The sequence below is a fragment of the Anastrepha ludens genome, chromosome X (genome assembly GCF_028408465.1).
Source record: "Anastrepha ludens isolate Willacy chromosome X, idAnaLude1.1, whole genome shotgun sequence".
Taxonomy (NCBI): domain Eukaryota; kingdom Metazoa; phylum Arthropoda; class Insecta; order Diptera; family Tephritidae; genus Anastrepha; species Anastrepha ludens.
The window spans coordinates 73449915-73475326 of NC_071503.1; the positions used below are offsets into that span (position 1 = coordinate 73449915).

Consider the following 25412-nt stretch of genomic DNA (forward strand, 5'->3'; position numbering starts at 1 on the left):
TGTTTCTTATTCTCTGTGGCATTGCGGTGAGCCCTTTTATGTTCTGCCCATATTATATCGCAAATCCTATCCGGATCCCTCAAATTTTCTACCATAGTCTGAGCTACTCGGATCTTATATTGCATAAAATTTTCTAAATATACCTTCTGGAGTAGTCCTAATTGAGCTTCTGGAATCTTAATACCATTGATTACGTTTGGTCTTAGTTTTTTCTTGAGGACGTCGATAAGCTCTGCTTCGCTAATTCCCTCTGACCCTAGGTAGTGTCGCGAGTAACCGGGATGGGGTTCCTCGAATATTTCCAACCTACCTCCAAATACAAGTTGGTTTCTGAATGCGTTTATTGGCGCTTCCACGAACGGTATCAGATCCGAATTATCTTGCTCCGCACTGTGGACGGTGTTGAGTGTTGAATCGTCGTCGCTTATCGATGTAAGGGGATTCGCCTGAGTTTTCAAGCGGGAAAGAGCGTCTGCCACGACGTTTGAAAATAGAAATATATATAGATAGAATAGATTTGTAAACTTACACAAACCAATATTTCATTGGCTTCTTGAAAAAACGGCGATACCAAATGTTTCCAAATTCAGAGTTCAGTCAAAATTTTTATTTTTTTTATTTTTTGATTTTTGGTATGCAAAATAAATCAATGCAATTAACTTTTCCTTTTTTTCCGAACTTGATTTCCTTTACACGAAATTTGCTGTTGAATTGGCAAATATGCACAAAAGCACGCACACACACAGCTAAGTATTGCACTTCACAAAGGATGTTTGACTGATTTTACAAGCACCAACTGGCCAAAAAAAACGAAAATTCTATTCAAATTTCTTGTTTCAATTCGTTTGTGGCAAACCACGTAAAATTTAGTTCAATTAGCACTTTATGTTACAGCAACTGCCTATGCCGATTTGTTGTTGACTTCGATTTTGACTCCGTTTTCGACTTTGCAATGGAAAATTTTGCTTGGACTTTACACTTTGACTGTGTTGCTTTGGCACATGTAGAAAAATTTTGTTATTATCGTTTATCGTTTATTGTTTTTCTTTTTTTTTAAGTCACTTCACACCGGCTGCTCGGGCGCCACTTAAGCCCTGACCGATAGGGGCTTCCAAAAAATTAAAGATGCGGTGAACCAACTGTTCACCGATAACATAAAAAACACGATTTCAATTTTCAACATATAATTTTATTCCGCATTAGTTGCGGTTCCGATTCTAACTAAACTTTACAAATTATAATTCTTACCAACTAACTTCTTAACCTAAGCTAATTCGCCAACGTTGCAGTTCCCACCACTTGCTGGTATTTCGCAATCGTTGGGTTGCGCGTGTTGGCCAATATGCTGGCCTTGCAATTCCCAAGCATTGGATATTGGAATTGATCGCTTGCGCGTGTGTCGCGTCAGCGAAAGTTCTTGTGTGAACTTTAATTGGAGCAATGAACTCACGTGTAGTGCAATGTGATCACAGGGTGCGACGTTGGAAGTGTAGTGGTGTATGGCAACATAACTTATATGTCTATATCATAATTTTTATAAACAAATAAATAATATTAAGTATACTTATCTTCAAAATTTTCATGTTGTATTAGGAGACTAATGTCTAATGGAATTAATAATAATCTTATATCAGGAGACGGAATTAAATTAACCAATCTAGAAAATGGCAATTTTTCCAAAAAATAAAATTCAATAACACTATGAAAAATGATTTTTAGGTTTTGTATTCAAATTTAATTTATTAAAAGTACAAAATTATTTGAATTTAAAAACTTTACATTGCATATAAATTATTCAAAATCCGATTCATCGGAAGAAAAGTGTTGATCTTCAAATTCAGATGATTTGTCATCATTTTCTTCCTCTGTCATTTCCATAATATCTTGTACTGTTAAAGGTGTTTGGTCTCCAATGAAACCTGTTGGCTTTAGATATTCGTCAACATACCAGCCGCATGTTTCGGGCTGCATTTTTAGGCATTGAGGGTCCGTTGCATGAAGCCACATGGAATTAACAAATATCGTTCGCATAGTAGGGGTATAGTATTTGAGTCGAAACTTTTTAATTTTTTTTAAAACTTTTCGTTATCTTCTTTTGAAGAATAGCTTCTCAAAAAAATTCGATGTCTCGTTTCATCCACTCTATTGCAGTTTTTTATGCCATATATGCTAGCCGTGAATTCTTGAACAGTGTCCATTTTTTCATTAATGAAAATATCAGCTTCATCTGTTAATGACGCAAAAACCATTTGGTACTTCTCGTTTTTTGAAAATAATTTAAATGGTTTTAGTTTTCCTCTATTATAAAATGTAATCGCATCCTGTAAACGCATGAAAAGCTGGAAGACTTTGACATAATTTTGATCCCAACTTCTCTGCTAATTATGCATTCTAGATGTTGATGTTTATTTTTCGTCATTGCATTAGCTAGCCAAATTTCCGATTGTTGAATTTTGTGTATATTTCCCAGCAAAATAATCAAAACATCAGTATCAGAGGCCTTTATCAAAATTTTCGAGCCTGGTGCCACTTTATAAGCATGGTATATCATCCTCGTATCCGCTTCTTCGTGATGACATACATATTCGACTTCTTCAGTTTTTTTAATGGAGTTTTGCTGAACTTCATAAGAGTAGCACTGATGGTCAACTGTTAAAAAAATTTTTTTATTTCCAATGATCGTTACCACATTATTGTTTACCCAATACTCAGCTAAAAAATGTACCAATTCTTCTTTGAAGCGATAGTTCTTGAGGCTGTGTAAAAAATCTTTGGGTCTGCTCTGTTGAGGTCCAGAAATTTTATACGGGGTATCAAATTCTTTTCGATTGTGACGTTCGGAATCTTTGATCGACGGTGATGTATAACGATCGAAAACTAGATGTATTTCTGTAGCCGCTGTTGAACAAATTTTAATGAGTATTGTCCCAGCAACTTTGTCAAATGTTTGCGGCATTGAAGATCCGATCAAATGTAAAAAAGTAAAAACCATCAATTATATCAACGTTGATACCTGTGGGCTCGACCATTTCAGTTTCGGATTTTAAAGCTTTCGCTAACGTTGATTTCGGAGTTTTAAACATTTCTCCAGCACATGAGAAAAGTGCAGGTGGCATTGGTGCGAGAGGAAATGTTTAGCAATATTCTAGGTTAATTTTTTTGTTAATACTAATTGCCAAGAGTCGCCCAAATATATCTCGCTCCATTTTTAATAACACCTTTTTATTTTTATCTTTACTCATCACAACTTTGCTGGTGCACTCTGAAGCGAAATTCAAGATTTTGTTCCGTTTAATAGGTTTTTCGAATCTACCAGGAATTGTTGAACATTCATTAATAAAATTCATCTTTTGTTGACTGCCAGTCGCCTTGACGTTGAGTAAGAAATCACAAACTTCTTCAGAAGCTGCTTTACCCGTGGAAATATTGAATAAACAATTTTCATCTATTGTTCCATCAAATGGATTCATTGTATTTTTTATAACTTCAATAATACTGTCCAGGTTTTTTCTATCTTTTTTGATTTTGCTTTGTTGCAGTGAGTGTGAAGTATCATCTTTTTTCCGCAGCCCGACATTTTCTTTCACAGTAGATAATATTTTCGTCCTCATGCTGTGACTGAGCGCCCATCTTTGACGTGCTGATATTGCATCTACGGCAAGATTATCAGACAACTGATTGCTAGCATCAGCATTGATAGTCTGCTCTAGCGTTAGGTCTACAGGTGATCGAACAAAATTGGCTTTGGTTCGTCTGACTCCAAAAGCACCTCGACGAAATTCTTCTACCAATGGCGAATTTTCAGCATACAATGTGATTAAATTACTCAAGTATAACAAAGCCCATCGAGCATAATTAGGCTGATTAAAAGCAAAAAATAAATCTGACATGTTAAATATCGAGTCGATATACAATTCAATGTTGCTAGTACGGATGCTTCTTGAAAATCGATGGAATAAATTAATTAACTCACAATATAGATAATAAAACTGAGCGGTTTTTCCTTTCAAGCCAATTAAAGTTTCTCGGCAGAACTCTTTATACTTATTTGAAATGCGACTTAATACATCTGGTAACTCTATTCTGTCGTTGACGTCGCATGCATCCTGATTTGATGCGTTCTGTATTTGAGTTTTTAGTAAGTCATGCAACACCTCGGAAGATACATTTGTTGTGGATAAATACTGTTCAAAGTGTAGTATTTGTAATGCAGCAGCATTCAAAGGATGTAAGCGTTTACAACGATTGAAATGCTTGCTGTCCAAGTAGCTGTTCATAGAACCAGCTAATACTTCTGCTTGAACTAGAATTTCCACTAGCCCACTGCAATCAATAAATTTCCCAACTGCTTTAAAGAATGCCATTTGCATATGAAATGCCCCCAAATTTACAAAAATGTTGTCAAATTTAGGCTTTTCTTTTTCTTGAACCTGCATAGCCATTTTCGCTATTGCCAAATCATATGTCACAATAATATGTTGCTGGTGGCACTTTTCAGCTATTTCTTTGGCCATCATAAGTGTTTCGTTGACGATTGCATAAGATGTTGGAGAAGAATTTATCGGAGGCAAATACTCTATCTGCTGCTTTTCACTGTGATCAATTGGCATCATACAGTTATAGCCTAACCACATAGGAAGAGAATCTATTCCAAATAATGACATTATCCATAATAAATCTTTATCAATTGCAATTTCTGTAGCACCATTGCATGCATCCAGTGTATTAACAAATGAATCTCCCGGCAACATTTGCAGACTTGTCGTTGGTTTCGAGTAGTATGACCGAATTTCTCGTACAATCGCATTAAAACGTCTTCTTTTACGTGAAGGTGCTGTACCATTTTCGTTGACATCAAAATTTTGTGAAGATGAAGCCGTAGCTATTACATCGTCAAAATCATGAATAGTAGCAGTACTAGGGAACTGATAAATAATACCAACAGTGTCATGCATTGTATCTTTTCCAGAAGTGGTGACACACAAAAATTTAGATTTTTAAAAATTGACAACCGGAACTTTGCACAAGTTTTCCGCAGTCAACCCTATACCATAAAATTTGAAATAAAATTAACTTTAATTTGACATAAATTTCATTGCGTAACTCGATGGGTGCAAATTACTACTGCGACTTACCTGTATACACCTGGCTACCTTATATCTGCACAAGAAAAAATAAGGCAACCCGGTGGCTGCATGTTACACAAGTTACATACTTACGACTAGTATACATTTTAATACGTAACGGAATAGGTGCAAAGTTTAAAAAAAATTAATTTTTTAATTATTAATTAATTATACTTTGCACAGGAATTTCTAGGCAACCTTTGCGAAATATATTTTGTGACATATTAAATGTTATAAAAAAATATGCTTCATCCCGTAACGTGATGGGTGAAGGTCATTCTATGGCCGGATCTTCTACTACTGAGGATATTGTATAACAGCAACTACGTAAATTTTTTGATTAAGCATTAGAGTGTGGTTACATACCAGCTTGCTTGTTTTAAATTAAAAACAAACAAAAAAGCGGACCATCACACGACCGATGAATCAGACCATTGTAGTTATTTTTCATATATACTTGTTTTTTTTTTTTGCTCGTGATTAAAGCAAGTTTATCCAGAATTTTTTTTTCGCAATCTACTTATTTATAGCTTTTCAAGAATACATTTTTTTTTTCGAATTAATCTTCTTTGGATGTATTGTAATATTGTTGGACTAATAGTTTAGTATACTTTTTTTTCAGCACAGGGTATTTGATTGAGTGTGTACCACTTATCCCGACTATATATTTTTAAAATTTTTCTTTGTTTAGTTTCTTGAAATATATTTAATCGAGTTTTTGGAATTTTTAGAATTAGTACTTTTTTAGTGAATATGTTGAATTTTTTTTTCTTTCAAAATGTCCTTGCAATAGTAATAAGCATTTGCCGCCACAGGCTAATGTGTGCACAATATGCAAAGTCTGCTTTTCAGAACGTGATGATATTTTAATGACAGTTTGTTCCCATCGTTTCCACCGATCATCTCTTTTAACCTGGCTTAAAGGAAACACGTCTTGTCCACAGTGCCGTGCCAAATGTAATAGCAGCAAATTCACACAATACTGGTGCCCGTACTAGGGCTAGAGCTTTTCAATCAGACAATCCTATTAGAGACTTAGAATTGCCTGCTGTAGAACGTAATGAAGAACATGACTCTGATGGTGAAGCAAGCTTACCTGTTCCCAATACACAAGATGGCAATACCAGCTCCAATGAGGAAGACAACCGAGTACGGAATATTGTAACCGCCGTGCCATCCATCGCGACCTGCAGCTAATATCAGTCCAAATGTGAATGTTCACCAAACGAATACACATCAGGATAACTCAACTCCTCTTTGGCCTAGAGATATTCCGAATTTAGCAAGCAATTCGAACCAAAAATTTCACAGGCCATTTTAAATCAGCGACAATACTCACGTCGTTATGCTAATGAGCTAACAGTCGAAGATGCGGTTCGAGAACAATTAGAATACGAAATCGATAAGATTATAAAGTATCCTACTGATCCTAATTTAATTTGCTGGAACTGCAAAGTCGAAGGACACAGATATTTTGACAGTCTGGCTGACAGAATTGTCTTTTGCTATGGTTGTGGAACGCCAGAAGTTTATCGGCCAAAATGTCTATCGTGAAGTCCGGGAAACTTGAAAAAGAGTGAGATTTCAACACAGAACCCTCGCAGCGACAAGAAGAATCAAATGTGAAGAAAGTGCTCATACGACGGGGGCAAGTCCCAAAACGATGATTACGCAACGTCACTTATACGTGCCGAAGAAATCGATAAAACTAATCCGCATGTGCATACAATTATTCCCTGTGACGTTCGACTTAATAATTCCTACAAGATAAGAAAACAAATTTTTGATACCAACAATAAACCGTCACCAATTAGTAAGCCGACGCTTAAATAAGTTTTGGAAAACAATTAAAAATAATCGTAAAATCGCGAATCACCTTGTTTGTTCCATTAAACACAAATCTTTCGACTTAAGGCCTTATGCCAAAATTAAAATTCTGGATTCCGAGTATTTAGGACTTTTAGGTAGTGGAGCTCAAGTCTCTTGTTTAGGTTGATCTTTAGCGGAAGACATTTGCAAACGAAAACAAATATACGCAAGCACACAACGATACTTCCAAATATACCCTGCAGCAGAAATACTTTTTCACGCTGAGATCGAAGAGATGCTCAAATTAGGTGTAATTGAAAAATCTCCGAATAGTCCATGGTCTAGTCCAATTGTTTTAGTAAAAAAGCCAAATAAAGTCCGTCTGTGCCTTGATTCACGAAAAGTGAATAGCGTTACTATCAAGGACGCATATCCTCTTCCTCACATTGATGGAATATTAAGTAGGATACCGAAAGCAAAATACATAAGTTCATTGGATCTGCGTCGTGCTTTTTGGCAGATACCTCTCTCGGATAGTTCTCGAGACTTCACCTGTTTTACCGTTCCTAATCGTCCGCTTTACCGATACTGTGTCATGCCTTTTGGTTTATGTAACGCCCCTCAAGCACTCTGTCGCCTAATGGATTGCGTTATCCCTCCTCAATTAAAAAACCAAGTTTTTGTATATTTAGATGATCTTTTAATTGTGTCAGAAGATTTCAACAAACACGTGTCCGTGTTATCCGAAGTTGCTTATCACTTAAGGAAGGCTGGCTTAACAATAAATATAGAAAAAAGTAAATTTTGTATAAAAGAGGTAAAATATCTTGGATATATCGTTAGAGATGGAACACTCAAAACTGATCCTGATAAAATTTCAGCTGTAACAAACTACCATGTACCGTCGAATGTAAAACTATTACGACGTTTCTTAGGAATGGCAGGTTGGTACCGCCGTTTTATTGACAATTTCGCCGCGATTACAAACCCAATAACCAATTTACTAAAGAAAGGTAAACATTTTTCGTGGAATGAAGAAGCACAAAAATCGTTTGATCAACTGAAACAAATGCTATGTTCTGCTCCAGTTCTAGCCAGTCCAAATTACGAGAAACCCTTTACAATTCAATGTGACGCCAGTAAGCTCGGTGTTGGTGCAGTGTTATCAAAAAACAATGACGATGATGTAGAAGTACCGATTGCTTACTTTTCTCAAAAATTAAGTAAGGCTCAAAGTAACCACAGCGTCACCGAACTAGAGTGCCCTGCTGCTATCCTTAATTTAAAAAAGTTTAGAGCTAATGTGGAGGGGCAAGACTTCACTATCACAACCGATCACGCCAGTTTACAATGGCTCATGCGTCAAATCGATTTATCAAGCAGACTAGCTCGGTGGTCACTTAAACTACAAGGATGTGGGTTTAAAATCGAACACCGAAAAGGTTCACTAAATGTTGTGCCAGACAGTCTGTCCCTTCAGAATTTTGATGAAATTAATGAGTTAGAAGTCCATCCGCTTGTTGATCTGAATTCGTCCGATTTTTTAGCTGATGAATATAAAAATTTAATAAATAATATTCGAAATAATGAAAGCCGCCTACCCGATCTTCAAATCGTTGATGGTCATGTTTACAAACGGACCGAACATCCAGATGGAAAGCCAGCACGTGAAGCATTCAATTGGAAGTTGTGGATACCAAAAACTTTAGTTTGGCAAGCAACAGAACATGCCCATTGCCCGCCAAATAAATGTCATGAAGGCATGGCAAAAACTTTAGAGCGATTACGGTTGAATCTTTATTGGCCTAATATGACTGTGGACGTAAAAGAATTTGTTGGTCAATGCGACATTTGTCAACAAAGCAAAGCGCCTAATGTTACTTTACGACCACCGATGTCTGTTTAATATATTGTCCAACGCCCGATTCAAAAGTTGTATATTGACTTACTTGGTCCATATCCGAGATCTAGGCAAGGAAATACAGGAATTTTGATTGTACTTGATGATCTCACAAAATTTCCCTTATGAAGGCTATTAGAAATTTTAATACTTCAATTATCTGCAACTTTTTAAAAGAACATGTTTTTAGCATCTTTGGAACTCCGGAGATTATTCTAAGCGACAACGGAAAACAATTTAAAGCCTCCCAATTTAACAATCTACTTGCCGAACGTGGTATTAGACATATTAACACTGCCTTGTACAGCCCACAAGCAAATGCCAGCGAGCGAGTTAATCGATCCATTATTGCAGGTATACGATCATATTTAAAAGACGATCATACTTACTGGGACAAAAACTTACCCGAAATAACAGAATCGCTGAGGAGTTCTATTCACCAGTCAATCGGATGCACCTCTTATTTTGCTCTTTTCGGTCAACAAATGCTAGCACACGCAAGCGAATATGTGCTGATTCGAAAATTGGAAGCACTAGATGAGAAAGTCATAGATAGAAACGACCGACTTAAATTAATACGCAAATCACTCGTCGAAAATATTAAAAAGGCTTTTGATAACTCTGCAAAACGCTATAATTTGAGAAGTACGTTCAGGAATTTTAAAATTGGTGATACCGTTTCCCGTAGAAATTTCACTATGAGTGACGCGTCGAAAAACCTGTGCGCCAAATTTTCTCCGAAATTCATTAAAGCCAAAGTAATTGGTGTAAAAGGCAATTGTATGTATGAATTGAGTCATGAAGTCAGCGGAAAAAGAGGAATTTATCACGGGAAAGATATACGTGCAAATAAACATTGAATCTACACCGCACGAACACTTTAGGGGGGGGAGTGTGTACCGTGGTACATTTTTAATTTCGTCTAATTTCCATCCTCCTTATTTTCATACACACAAACGAAACACAGGTATGTCTTTTATATACAAATAAAACACAGCGAGAAAATGTCCCACCCGATCATGATCACAATAACGAAAGTACTGAAAGTTTCCTTTTTTGACTATCCAGTTTTAGCCCAGCCGACGTTTTTTTTATTCACAACAAAACCATCGAGGCGTGCACAAGTCTAAAAATTAGCATACGCTAAAACAATAAACATATATTGTAAAAGATTTGAGTTCATCATACAGGACAGAAGTTAATCAATTAAGGGATCAGAATTTTGGAATTTGTTCAAGGCTGTCGGCCGTCACTATACACTCTCACACCGAATTCATCCACACCATCATGCGTCTATAAACTATCTTGCGTTCACAAAATATCACGCGTTCAAAAAATATCATGCGATTATGAAAGTTCTCACATTAAAAAAAAACTAGTTGTTTTCTATAATCAGTTTTTACGAAAATAAATGACCATTACGGGTTTCAGCTAACGCTGGTTCTTGCGGTTCTTCGAGCGTACAACAGTTAAGATATATGTATATATATATATTATATAATATATATATGTATGTATATATATGTATATATGTAATACTTACCAGTTGTTAACTGTTAAAAGCAACAGTTAAAAAAAAAACAAATACTTTTGAATTAAATTAATATTGAAATAAAATAAATTAGTGAATTTTTATGAATTTTGTGAAAATTTTTCAAATAGTTAAAAAATTTTTTTTTCTTAATTTTGTTTTGCAAACATATGCTAACATTAATCTCCTCTAACATAGTTCCTTGTTTGTTTTTATTTTCTTCACACCTTTATAAATATTTAATAATTAAAATTTTTTTTTTCTTAAACGAAGCCGGAATCGAGTTAAAAGAAAAACAAATTTTTTTTTATAATAATGTTTTTTTAAATAATAAGAAAGCTCAAGTGGATATTTCTTAATAAAAAGGAATAACCTAATGTAATTTACAGCACGAAAATCTAGCAGCAACCACATAGGCGGCCGCCGTAGCCGAATGGTTGGTGCGTGACTACCATTCGCAATTCACAGAGAGAACGTCGGTTCGAATCTCGGTGAAACACCAAAATTAAGAAAAAAAACATTTTTCTAATAGCGGTCGCCCCTCGGCAGGCAAAGGCAAACCTCCGAGTGTATTTCTGCCATGAAAAAGCTCCTCATAAAAATATCCGCCGTTCGGATTCGGCTTAAAACTGTAGGTCCCTCCATTTGTGGAGCAACATCAAGACGCACACCACAAATAGGAGGAGGAGCTCGGCCAAACACCCAAAAAGGGTGTACGCGCCAACTATATATATAATATATACTATATAACCACATAGCGAGGAGGCCTTCTACGCGTCGTTGGACTGCTATATCGACACCAAAAGTATGTAAATGCAATTGCTAGTATTATTTTGTTGTATGGAAGTATAGTATATAGCAGTTTGCAATGACAGTTTTTTTTGTTTGAGAGAACCTATTTATGCACAATAATGTACATCCTTACGTACGTATGTATATATGCTTTGATCTTTTCACACATATATATATTATAGAAAAAGTTGAGGTAGGGCAGTTTTAGTTAGTTAATGTACACCCACAAAATAATGTTAGTACACCATTGTTTTAAATATACTAATATATAAGTTTTGAATACGTGAATTGTTATGCTCTGATAGTGTTAATAAATATTATAATGAAAATGATTCACTAGGTTGTGTATAATTTTGGTCTGATTTCGGAGGAAGTGTAGATGATCTAATGGGACTTTATTTACGCCTACAAAGTCAAGGTAGGGAGGGCATAGAGCAGCCACACGACTTACGTATACGCTGCCAGACTTAAGGATTCCTAGGTCTTTTAGCACTGCAGGTGGAAGTTGTGTATGTTGGCTGATTTCAATTTTCATCGTGTGCAATTTATTTAATTTATCGGTGGAGGCGACAGTTATGATGGTAGCTTGATTCTGCTGCTGCGTTATCGAACCCACGTACTGAAGCTCCGGGACACAAGCGAGTGCACACGGCGCAGGGGCAGAACATCATCACAAGCAAGCCTACCAGAACTCATATATGGTCACATAACAGATAAAATGGCGCCCACAGGACTGTGGCTATATGTAGCTGCCGCTCAGCACTATTTGTGGTCTCCAAAACACTATACCTGCTTGGAGTAATTTTTTTTGTCTGAGGCGATAGTTATGATGGTAGCTTGATTCTGCTGCTGCGATATCGAGCCCACGCACAGTGTGACTTTTTTCACTTTTAGGATGCCAAAATTAATAACAGCCAAACCAATGGAGCAATTCATTTCAAATTCTGCAGTGTGGTTGCAGATACCTAAATCTGATTTGAGAATAAAAATGGGCGTGATATGCCCACTATTTTCTACTTTAAAAGCATTTTCCAGTGCCAATTTAAATACAAATTGTTTAGATTTCTTAACTTTAGCCTAGAGGCTTATGACTAATATTTAAAAGATTTCATTCAGCCCCTGGGTACCTTTTTATACTACATTATACTGCTCAATGAAGGAGATAATCACAAATTGTTTCAATGATAAATATGTCACTAATCTTTATTTTATTAATAGTAAGCCAATAAACAGTTTCTAAAGATTAAACATAACAAAACATAAACACTTATTCGAAAGCAATTATTCATAATACTTCTTCCTGGGCCAGCAATGCAATTACATCTTGAGGCAAAGTCCCGCGCTTGGTTTTCGATGGCTTACGTAAGCTGCAAATGTAGGGATCGGATGATATTAGAAGCCTGTGCAATAAATCCTCATTGGTTTGAGTTCGTGAACTTTTCATTGTATACCATTCGCGATAATTTCTGACATCTTTATTTCTCGATTCTTGCGCTTCTTCGGAAAGCTGACCAATAGGAACCATGCATGACGATATTATATGTCTTGAATGGAACAGTATTTTATGCAGACTGACTGGCATATTGTACCACTCATATTCCCTCAAATAAAGATCGCGTGTGTCTCTCACGTATACCTCAAAGGCCTCAGCATTTATCTGAAATTCACACCCTAAGCAAGACAATATGGTGAAAAGCCTTTTTAAGAGACATAAGTTAATGCCTGTAATGTCTGCAGTAACTTCTGCATTACTAAAAAAACGTCGTGCTGTGTTTCCGTCATTTGTTTCAGTTTTGCCTTATTTTCGGCGCCTCTTACACACCATGTCCTTAGTTCCAACCGATATGCCATGTGCAACATACACTCCATGCACCGTATCCATGAGTGAAGTGGTGAAATGCCGAATCTTAGCATGTTTGCGTCAACTTTCCGTTCCGACAAAGCGCTAAAATTATTCATATCCCTCGCTGAAGCACCACATATATAATACGCTTGAGATGAGGTATATGCTGAAAGTGCATTACATACTTTACCGTCAATCATACACAATATTAGTGTACTAGTAATTTAGTTTAAATTTTCCATCTTAATTATTGTAGGAAGAAGATTAGAAATTTGGTCTTCCACAATCTTTACTTCTCTCACAATAGGATCTCCCGTTTCTTTTTCAAACAAAAATTTAATGGGACGGCAATATCTGGTTGATGATGGAACAGGGTTCCTCCATATAACAACTCTACGTTCATTAACTAGAGTATACATTTGGAGAAGTACGAGTGAAACCAAAAACATGCTGCTATCAGATTGATTTTCTTCGCTGAACTTTTGCTTATACCGTTTTTGCTCCGAGCCATCGCAACCCCATTTGAAAGCCACGAACACTTCTTGAATACTGGGAATCGACAGCAGTACTTCTTTTTGTGCGTTACACAACCTTTTTATACTATGATCAATAAGCGCTTGCAACTCAATTTCGGCATACGTTTCGGTTACTGTGATTTTTTCTGGGTAACATAAAGCTTTGGACTTTTTTATGCTGTTATACGACGGATATAATTTGGGATTTATTTCCGCTGTATGCTGTCTATGCATATTATAGGCATGTGTTGAATCATTTGCATCTATTATTAGCGCAAGTGCTTGGTCTGGCGATAAACTTTTGTTGCGCTCTTTCGAAAGTCGATATTTTTTCAACACAGTACCTCTTGACGGTGAATACAAACACAGCTCTTTAAATAATATTGCGGAATTTCTCTTACCGTTTGATCTAAGTCCCATTTCTGCCGCCATTAACACTTGTTCGCTATTTGATACTGCTAAAAGACTCTTTGCTTTTCTTTTCTTTGTGCGAGGAGAAGAATCGGAAAACGCCACATGTGGTCTACCTACATTGGATCTTACAGAGGATGAAGTTGATGGCCCAACATCAAGACGGTATTTTCCAAAGTCTTCACTCTTGGAAAACCAACTATAATTACGGGCTAGAACACGGGCCTTAACTCGGCAAGACCCCTCCCACTTTGAAGAAAATTGGTAACACAGTTTTTTTATACGCTCTCCTAGCTTTTTAGTATCCACGTCTCTTCCGATCACCGCAAAAATTTTCTCTAACACCGCATCACGACGCGTTTCTTTTGAGCTCGTCAGCCAAATTTTAAAAAGTTCTTTCCGAGGAATCGCCATGAAAACTTCTTTTAAAGCTGTGGTAGCAAATTGTAGCAAAATTTTATTCCAGTATCTGAAACACAGAATCCTAAAGGTCGTTTCGCTGTTAAAGAATGGTCGGAACTCGATGAACCAATATAAGTTTTTCTCAGTAAAATATCAAAAATAATATTAAGCTATGGCTGTTTTAGTGATATTTTACTGAGCGGATTTGTATCGATAGTAAAAACTTTATAATCCTCTTACTTACCCCTGAAGTACATAATTGTTGAAATTTAATAAGCAAATACTCAATTTTATGAAATTGATACTTATTCGTATTATATCTTTTGACAAACTTCACAGCGATGTTCGGATAATAAATAAAAATTATTCAATTGACGCACCGGCTTGTGTTTGTAAACGGTTATCTTTCTTAAAACTATTCTTTTGATAAATTTTGAGTACACTGTCGTAAAACTTAGTCATTTTTACACAACATACCGAAAGAAAATCATATTCGCAGATAAAAAGTCACAGTGTGCCACGTACTAAAGCTCCGTGGCACAAGCGAGTGCACACGGCGCAGGGGCAGAACATCATCACAGCAATCCTACCAGAACTCATCTATGGTCACATAATAAAGCTTTACCAAATGTAAAAAACTCCGGGTTCCAGTACCGCGTCCGCAGGAGCGACGTGGGGTCTTTTATTTTCCTGGTAGTTTACAATTTTCGGCGTATTCTGAAGAGCCTTTGTTGATGATTTATATGTATGTATGTATATGTTTATATTTTTTTAACATTTCAATAGTTATAAATATTAATATCCAGGACAGCCGATAGTTTTACTGGAAAGTTCGTGAAAATAGCGATTCTTGTGCCCGGTCTGCATTCTGTTTTACCCGGCGAACAGATTGCATATATGAACCTATGGAGTTAAGTAAGAGGTCTTGTTCTCTAGTTCTAGTTCTAGTTCTTGTTCTATAGTTTTGACTTCCATCATCTGCAAACATATTTTCACAATACATTTAGTCTTGCCATACGTTCTGTTACACGATAAGTCCGTTATCTATATATTAATACGGAGAGCAAAATTTTGTCGTACCTTTTCTTAGTATTTATAGTCAGAGAAAAAAGTTGAAGCATATACCAAAGGATAGCATATTTGGAGACGGTTTGCACAATGTATTAAAATAGATACATAAGTGAATAGGTGCAGGTAAAATTAATCACACTATTTTACCTATATTATGATATATCATGTTATAATATGTATCATGATATAAAATTTTATGAAACTACTAAATTTGATACAGAAATTATGATGGGAATAGATTAATTAATGATTGTTTTTTATTATGCTTTTTTAAACAAAATTATTATTTTTTTCTTATATAATTATATATATAATTAAAAAAAATCGATTTTGAGCCGAAAAACAAAATTGCCGATAAATCTTGAAAAAAATTTTTTTCGGGCGAACAAAAAAATATGTGTCTCATTATTTTGACCAGAGAGCAAAATATTTGAGTTACATCGAAATCGAAGAACCTGACCCGAATAGCCCAGTTGAATTGAAATGGAAAGCACCAGCATTTGTTAATTTTAACTTGTTCTTATTGTAATGGCGGGTTGGCTTCTGGCGAGGATTCCAATTTTCTTTTCTTATTTACTCTTTTCGATATATTGTGAACCATTCGAATTTCCTTTTTAAGTTACTGTTCATTAGTGTGGTATTCAACTTCAGTTGTGTTGTTGTTTTTATATTACTTAATTCACTTTTCAGGGCTTCATTTTCTACATGCAGAAAATATAATAATTTTCCTAACTCTTGCACTTTAAATAATAGTGCGCAAATCTCATCACGTTTTCCACCACCTGGAGGAATCGTGCTATGTCGCATCTGGCGGTCAGATTTTTATTTACCATTCTAATCAAATTGAGTGGTTTTCGGTATCTTTTTTTTGACAAATTATTTGATTGAAATTTAGATTTGTGTCACAAAATAAAACGTAATAAGCTGTACCGTGGTATATGTGCACATTTTTCGCTTTTTCTATTTTCCATACTCCTTATTTTCATACACACAAACGACCTGTCTTTTGTGTCTGTCTTTTATGTACAAATTAAACACAGCGAAAAAATGTCCCACCCGATCATGATCACAATAACGAAAGTAGTGAAATTTTCCTTTTTTGGCTATCCAGTTTTAGCCCAGCCGACGTTTTTTTTTATTCACAACACCATCGAGGGTGCACAAGTCTAAAAATTAGCATACGCTAAAACAATACACATATAAAATATGTGAGTTCATCATACAGGAAAGAAATTAATCAATTAAGGGATCACTATACACTGTCACACCGAATTCATCCACACCATCATGCTATCATAATCATATCGCATGCTCATAAACTATCATACGTTCACAAAATATCTCGCGTTCATAAAATAGCATGCGATTATAAAAGTTTTCACATTAAAAAAAAACTAGCTGCATACATATGCTAACATTAATCTCCCTTAACATAGTTTTTTCTTAAACGAAACCGGAATCGAGTTAAAAGAAAAAATTTTTTTTGTTTATAATAATGTTTTTTTTAAATAATAGGAAAATACGAAAATCTAGCAGCAACCACATAGGCGGCCGCCGTAGCCGAATGGGTTGGTGCATGACTACCATTCGCAATTCACAGAGAGAACGTCGGTTCGAATCTCGGTGAAACACCAAAATTAAGAAAAAAACATTTTTCTAATAGCGGTCGCCCCTCGGCAGGCAAAGGCAAACCTCCGAGTGTATTTCTGCCATGAAAAAGCTCCTCATAAAAATATCCGCCGTTCGGAGTCGGCTTGAATTGAAATGGAGTCGGCTTAAAACTGTAGGTCCCTCCATTTATGGAACAACATCAAGACACACACCACAAATAGGAGGAGGAGCTCGGTCAAACACCTAAAAAGGATGTACGCGCCAATTATATATATAACTAGCATTCCCCAGTGGGCTTCGCACCACCATACATAAAATGTTTTTTTATATTGAATCGTGTGGCGTGCTCCCCAATTGGTGTTTTATCGGCTTTTATTGTTATTTTGTGGTCATCGGTGGGCAATTCATTGTGTTGATGGAACATTGTTTGCAATTCATTCACGATTGATCTTCTCGTATTCGTCGAAATTGCACAGCGCGGATCTAATTCACTATTCTCATCACCAATAAAATATATTTGCAAAAATTGATGGTCACCATCTGGGAATAGTAGCAAAGACCCCAGCTCTATGGTATATTTGACCTTGAATCTGTAAAGTTCGAGAAATATACGTAGATAACGGATCTGAATTTTTAAAAACATCGAACACAGGGACGGCACATAAATTAAATATGATATTGTTTATTCCAAACGAAGTAATAACCTTAAACGTCTGCATAAATCCATCTCTTATAATATTTGTAGCTCCAAAAGATGTTATTTGAAATCATGAATTGTATTTGTTAATGTTTAAGAGGAAATGCTTCGACGTTGGTGAATTGCCAAAAACCAATGAATGCAAAGGTTCTGGCGGAAGTTCTAGCACCGGCAATTTGACTTTCCCACCAGCACAGCACATACCAGGCGTTTAGTTTCTGAATTTAATTGCTTTGCAATGTATACATTCTATATTCATTTGGCCAATGTAGGCATGCATGCTGTAATCAATGGGGGCATCGTAAATGAAAGACGCGCGGTCCATTTGACGGATGTCATAAACGGGCGTACGCCCACGACGGTTTCTTGGTGCTTCACTATTAACCGACTGATTTCTCCGTCTGTGTCGTTGTGTTTCCACTTAATTTCGTCGAACACGATCTTCTTCACTTTGTGATCACATAAAATGTCATAACTCAGGAACGGATTCACCGATTTCAATCAAACTTCACACAAACCACCTCCTCAAAGATTGAAAAGAACTCTAAAATTTCCGTGTCAATCGGTTCGGCGGTTCTTGAGTTATAAGATTACCAAGGAAATGTAACTTCTTGTAACGTCTGGAAGTTATGTATGTTGGCTGATTTCAATTTTCATCGTGTGCAATTTATTTAATTTATCGTTGGAGGCGACAGTTATGCTGGTAGCTTGATTCTGCTGCTGCGTTATCGAACCCACGTACTGAAGCTCCGGGACACAAGCGAGTGCACACGGCGCAGGGGCAGAACATCATCACAAGCAAGCCTACCAGAACTCATCTATGGTCACATAACAGATAAAATGGCGCCCACAGGACTGTAGCTGCCGCTCAGCACTATTTGTGGTCTCCAAAACACTATACCTGCTTGGAGTAATTTTTTTTTGTCTTTCTGATTTGATTTTATAATTAACAAAAATAAAATGTAGTTATACTTTTGGGGGAATTGACCGCTGAGGATATTGTATAACAGCAACTACGTAAATTTTTTGATTAAGCATTAGAGTGTGGCTACATACCAGCTTGCTTACCAGTGGCTTTGTCAATTTACATAATTATAAAATTCTTGATTGCATTTTTTTTCTCATAACAATTATTTTATCTCTTTTGATAATTAGTTGTTTTAAATTAAAAATAAACAAAAAAGCGGACCATCACACGACCGATGAATCAGACCATTGTAGTTATTTTTCATATATACTTGTTTTTTTTTTTTGCTCGTGATTAAAGCAAGTTTATCCAGAATTTTTTTTTCGCAATCTACTTATTTATAGCTTTTCAAGAATACATTTTTTTTTCGAATTAATCTTCTTTGGATGTATTGTAATATTGTTGGACTAATAGTTTAGTATACTTTTTTTCAGCACAGGGTATTTGATTGAGTGTGTACCACTTATCCCGACTACATATTTTTAAAATTTTTCTTTGTTTAGTTTCTTGAATTATATTTAATCGAGTTTTTGGAATTTTTAGAATTAGTACTTTTTTAGTGAATATGTTGAATTTTTTTTTCTTTCAAAATGTCCTTGCAATAGTAATAAGCATTTGCCGCCACAGGCTAATGTGTGCACAATATGCAAAGTCTGCTTTTCAGAACGTGATGATATTTTAATGACAGTTTGTTCCCATCGTTTCCACCGATCATCTCTTTTAACCTGGCTTAAACGAAACACGTCTTGTCCACAGTGCCGTGCCAAATGTAATAGCAGCAAATTCACACAATACTGGTGCGCGTACTAGGGCTAGAGCTTTTCAATCAGACAATCCTATTAGAGACTTAGAATTGCCTGCTGTAGAACGTAATGAAGAACATGACTCTGATGGTGAAGCAAGCTTACCTGTTCCCAATACACAAGATGGCAATACCAGCTCCAATGAGGAAGACAACCGAGTACGGAATATTGTAACCGCCGTGCCATCCATCGCGACCTGCAGCTAATATCAGTCCAAATGTGAATGTTCACCAAACGAATACACATCAGGATAACTCAACTCCTCTTTGACCTAGAGATATTCCGAATTTAGCAAGCAATTCGAACCAAAAATTTCACAGGCCATTTTAAATCAGCGACAATACTCACGTCGTTATGCTAATGAGCTAACAGTCGAAGATGCGGTTCGAGAACAATTAGAATACGAAATCGATAAGATTATAAAGTATCCTACTGATCCTAATTTAATTTGCTGGAACTGCAAAGTCGAAGGACACATATATTTTGACTGTCTGGCTGACAGAATTGTCTTTTGCTATGGTTGTGGAACGCCAGAAGTTTATCGGCCAAAATGTCTATCGTGAAGTCCGGGAAACTTGAAAAAGAGCGAGATTTCAACACAGAACCCTCGCAGCGACAAGAAGAATCAAATGTGAAGAAAGTGCTCATACGACGGGGGCAAGTCCCAAAACGATGATTACGCAACGTCACTTATACGTGCCGAAGAAATCGATAAAACTAATCCGCATGTGCATACAATTATTCCCTGTGACGTTCGACTTAATAATTCCTACAAGATAAGAAAACAAATTTTTGATACCAACAATAAACCGTCACCAATTAGTAAGCCGACGCTTAAATAAGTTTTGGAAAGCAATTAAAAATAATCGTAAAATCGCGAATCACCTTGTTTGTTCCATTAAACACAGATCTTTCGACTTAAGGCCTTATGCCAAAATTAAAATTCTGGATTCCGAGTATTTAGGACTTTTAGATAGCGGAGCTCAAGTCTCTTGTTTAGGTTGATCTTTAGCGAAAGACATTTGCAAACGAAAACAAATATACGCAAGCACACAACGATACTTCCAAATATACCCTGCAGCAGAAATACTTTTTCACGCGGAGATCGAAGAGATGCTCAAATTAGGTGTAATTGAAAAATCTCCGAATAGTCCATGGTCTAGTCCAATTGTTTTAGTAAAAAAAAGAGGTTGTCTGTAAAGCCGGTTTACTGACGATAGTTTAACGTGATAACGTCATAAGAAAATACTGATTGAATGGTTGCATTTTTCAGAAGAAAATTTTAATTTTATTTGTTTGATAGATATTTTGTATGGATATAGAGAATGAGTTAACATTAACATAACATAATATACTTTAACTAAACATAACAAAACATAACACAACATAACACAACGTAACACAACACAACACAACACAACACAACATAACATAACATAACATAACATAACATAACATAACATAACATAACATAACATAACATAACATAACATAACATAACATAACATAACATAACATAACATAACATAACATAACATAACATAACATAACATAACATAACATAACATAACATAACATAACATAACATAACATAACATAACATAACATAACATAACATAACATAACATAACATAACATAACATAACATAACATAACATAACATAACATAACATAACATAACATAACATAACATAACATAACATAACATAACATAACATAACTTAACATAACATAACATAACATAACATAACATAACATAACATAACATAACATAATATAACATAACATAACATAACATAACATAACATAACATAACATAACATAATATAACATAACATAACATAACATAACATAACATAACATAACATAACATAACATAACATAACATAACATAACAAATTACCCCGTATTAAAGCACTTATCAACAGCTTTCATTTGATACCCATATTGTACATACACAACCAAAGGTTACCCGGGTCCACGTTTTGACCTATATCTCGAGACCCCAGTCACGGAGCGGCATGAAAAATACTCTGTACTAAAGCATTCACCAACAGCTTTCATTTGATACCCATATTGTACATACACGTCCGAAGGTTACCCGGGTCCACGTTTTGACCTATATCTCGAGACCCTATCTACCAATAGGTATTCAAACTATACGGAAATCATCTTCAATACCTACTTAACAATGTGTGTAAGTTTGGTTTAATTCGGTTCAAAGTTACGGCGGGTCCACGTTTTGGCATATATTTCCAGACCCTAGTCATCAATAGGTATGAAAATTACCCCGTATTAAAGCACTTATCAACAGCTTTCATTTGATACCCATATTGTACAAACACATTCTAGGGTCCACGTTTTGGTCTCTATCTCGAGACCCTAGTCACGGAGCGGATGGAAATACTCTGAACTAAAGCATTCACCAACAGCTTCCATTTGATACCCATATTGTACATACACATCCGAAGGTTACCCGGGTCCACGTTTTGACCTATATCTCGAGACCCTGTCTACCAATAGGTATCCAAACTATACGGAAACCATCTTCAATACCTCCTTAACAATGTGTGTAAGTTTGGTTTAATTCGGTGCAAAGTTACGGCGGGTCCTCGTTTTGGCATATATTTCCAGACCCTAGTCATCAATAGGTATGAAAATTACCCCGTATTAAAGCACTTATCAACAGCTTTCATTTGATACCCATATTGTACATACACAGCCAAAGGTTACCCGGGTCCACGTTTTGACCTATATCTCGAGACCCCAGTCACGGAGCGACATGAAAAATACTCTGTACTAAAGCATTCACCAACAGCTTCAATTTGATATCCATATTGTACAAACACATTCTAGGGTCCACGTTTTGGTCTCTATCTCGAGACCCTAGTCACGGAGCGGCATGAAAAATACTCTGGACTAAAGCATTCACCAACAGCTTCCATTTGATATCCATATTGTACAAACACATCCGAAGGTTACCCGGGTCCACGTTTTGACCTATATCTCGAGCCCTATTTCCAAAATAAAATGTAATCCATGTTACTCGTGGAGGATGTATCTTTCGAATGGTGAAAGAATTTGCAGTTCATTCAATGCAATGAGCAAGGTAACTACATATGAGCAAGGTAACACTAATGAGCAAGGTAACACTAATGAGCAAGGTAACACTAAAGAGCAAGGTAACACTAATGAGCAAGGTAACACTAAAGAGCAAGGTAACACTAAAGAGCAAGGTAACACTAATGAGCAAGGTAACTACATATGAGCAAGGTAACACTAATGAGCAAGGTAACGACACATTTTTTCGTGCGTGCAGCCTGTTAAATCGAATTATAAGACGTTATCACGTCAAAAAGCCAAATAAAGTCCGTCTGTGCCTTGATTCACGAAAAGTGAATAGCGTTACTATCAAGGACGCATATCCTCTTCCTCACATTGATGGAATATTAAGTAGGATACCGAAAGCAAAATACATAAGTTCATTGGATCTGCGTCGTGCTTTTTTGCAGATACCTCTCTCGAATAGTTCTCGAGACTTCACCTGTTTTACCGTTCTTAATCGTCCGCTTTACCGATACTGTGTCATGCCTTTTGGTTTATGTAACGCCCCTCAAGCACTCTGTCGCCTAATGGATCGCGTTATCCCTCCTCAATTAAAAAACCAAGTTTTTGTATATTTAGATGATCTTTTAATTGTGTCAGAAGATTTCAACAAACACGTGTCCGTGTTATCCGAAGTTGCTTATCACTTAAGGAAGGCTGGCTTAACAATAAATATAGAAAAAGTAAATTTTGTATAAAAGAGGTAAAATATCTTGGAGATGGAACACTCAAAACTGATCCTGATAAAATTTCAGCTGTAACAAACTACCATGTACCGTCGAATGTAAAACTATTACGACGTTTCTTAGGAATGGCAGGTTGGTACCGCCGTTTTATTGACAATTTCGCCGCGATTACAAACCCAATAACCAATTTACTAAAGAAAGGTAAACATTTTTGTGGAATGAGGAAGCACAAAAATCGTTTGATCAACTGAAACAAATGCTATGTTCTGCTCCAGTTCTAGCCAGTCCAAATTACGAGAAACCCTTTACAATTCAATGTGACGCCAGTAAGCTCGGTGTTGGTGCAGTGTTATCAAAAAACAATGACGATGATGTCGAAGTACCGATTGCTTACTTTTCTCAAAAATTACAATAAGTAAGGCTCAAAGTAACTTTTCATTTCATTTCATTTATTGCCCAAAATCATTTTAACATAGGAGTTTACAAAGTTATGATAAAATTAGATTATTTAGCATTATCCTAACATACATTTGTATTTATCTAGGAGTTTAAAACTTATTTTTCTTTTGATTATACAATAGGTTATCATTATTATTTGAATATGTGCTGATTCGAAAATTGGAAGCACTAGATGAGAAAATCATAGATAGAAACGACCGACTTAAATTAATACGCAAATCACTCGTCGAAAATATTAAAAAGGCTTTTGATAACTCTGCAAAACGCTATAATTTGAGAAGTACGTTCAGGAATTTTAAAATTGGTGATACCGTTTCCCGTAGAAATTTCACTATGAGTGACGCGTCGAAAAAACTGTGCGCCTAATTTTCTCCGAAATTCATTAAAGCCAAAGTAATTGGTGTAAAAGGCAATTGTATGTATGAATTGAGTCATGAAGTCAGCGGAAAAAGAGGAATTTATCACGGGAAAGATATACGTGCAAATAAACATTGAATCTACACCGCACGAACACTTTAGGGGGGGGGAGTGTGTACCGTGGTACATTTTTAATTTCGTCTAATTTCCATCCTCCTTATTTTCATACACACAAACGAAACACAGGTATGTCTTTTATATACAAATAAAACACAGCGAGAAAATGTCCCACCCGATCATGATCACAATAACGAAAGTACTGAAAGTTTCCTTTTTTGGCTATCCAGTTTTAGCCCAGCCGACGTTTTTTTTATTCACAACAAAACCATCGAGGCGTGCACAAGTCTAAAAATTAGCATACGCTAAAACAATAAACATATATTGTAAAAGATTTGAGTTCATCATACAGGACAGAAGTTAATCAATTAAGGGATCAGAATTTTGGAATTTGTTCAAGGCTGTCGGCCGTCACTATACACTCTCACACCGAATTCATCCACACCATCATGCGTCTATAAACTATCTTGCGTTCACAAAATATCACGCGTTCAAAAAATATCATGCGATTATAAAAGTTCTCACATTAAAAAAAACTAGTTGTTTTCCATAATCAGTTTTTACGAAAATAAATGACCATTACGGGTTTCAGCTAACGCTGGTTCTTGCGGTTCTTCGAGCGTACAACAGTTAAGATATATGTATATATATATATTATATATATATGTATGTATATATATGTATATATGTAATACTTACCAGTTGTTAACTGTTAAAAGCAACAGTTAAAAAAAAAACAAATACTTTTGAATTAAATTAATATTGAAATAAAATAAATTAGTGAATTTTTATGAATTTTGTGAAAATTTTTCAAATAGTTAAAAAATTTTTTTTTTCTTAATTTTGTTTTGCAAACATATGCTAACATTAATCTCCTCTAACATAGTTCCTTGTTTGTTTTTATTTTCTTCACACCTTTATAAATATTTAATAATTAAAATTTTTTTTTTCTTAAACGAAGCCGGAATCGAGTTAAAAGAAAAACAAATTTTTTTTTATAATAATGTTTTTTTAAATAATAAGAAAGCTCAAGTGAATATTTCTTAATAAAAAGGAATAACCTAATGTAATTTACAGCACGAAAATCTAGCAGCAACCACATAGGCGGCCGCCGTAGCCGAATGGTTGGTGCGTGACTACCATTCGCAATTCACAGAGAGAACGTCGGTTCGAATCTCGGTGAAACACCAAAATTAAGAAAAAAACATTT

The 25412-nt window shown here is 35.7% G+C and overlaps 1 protein-coding gene across 1 annotated transcript in view; it reads left to right on the forward strand.

Annotated features, from left to right (window-relative positions):
- Positions 1–7872: 7872 nt before the first annotated feature.
- Positions 7873–25412, forward strand: part of LOC128870209 (uncharacterized) — a 75648-nt gene continuing 58108 nt past the window's right edge. Inside the window, exons 1-2 of the mRNA XM_054112804.1 lie at positions 7873–8831; positions 19432–19636. Coding sequence (XP_053968779.1) covers positions 7873–8831; positions 19432–19636 — 1164 coding nt within the window. The remainder of the gene's footprint in view (positions 8832–19431; positions 19637–25412) is intronic.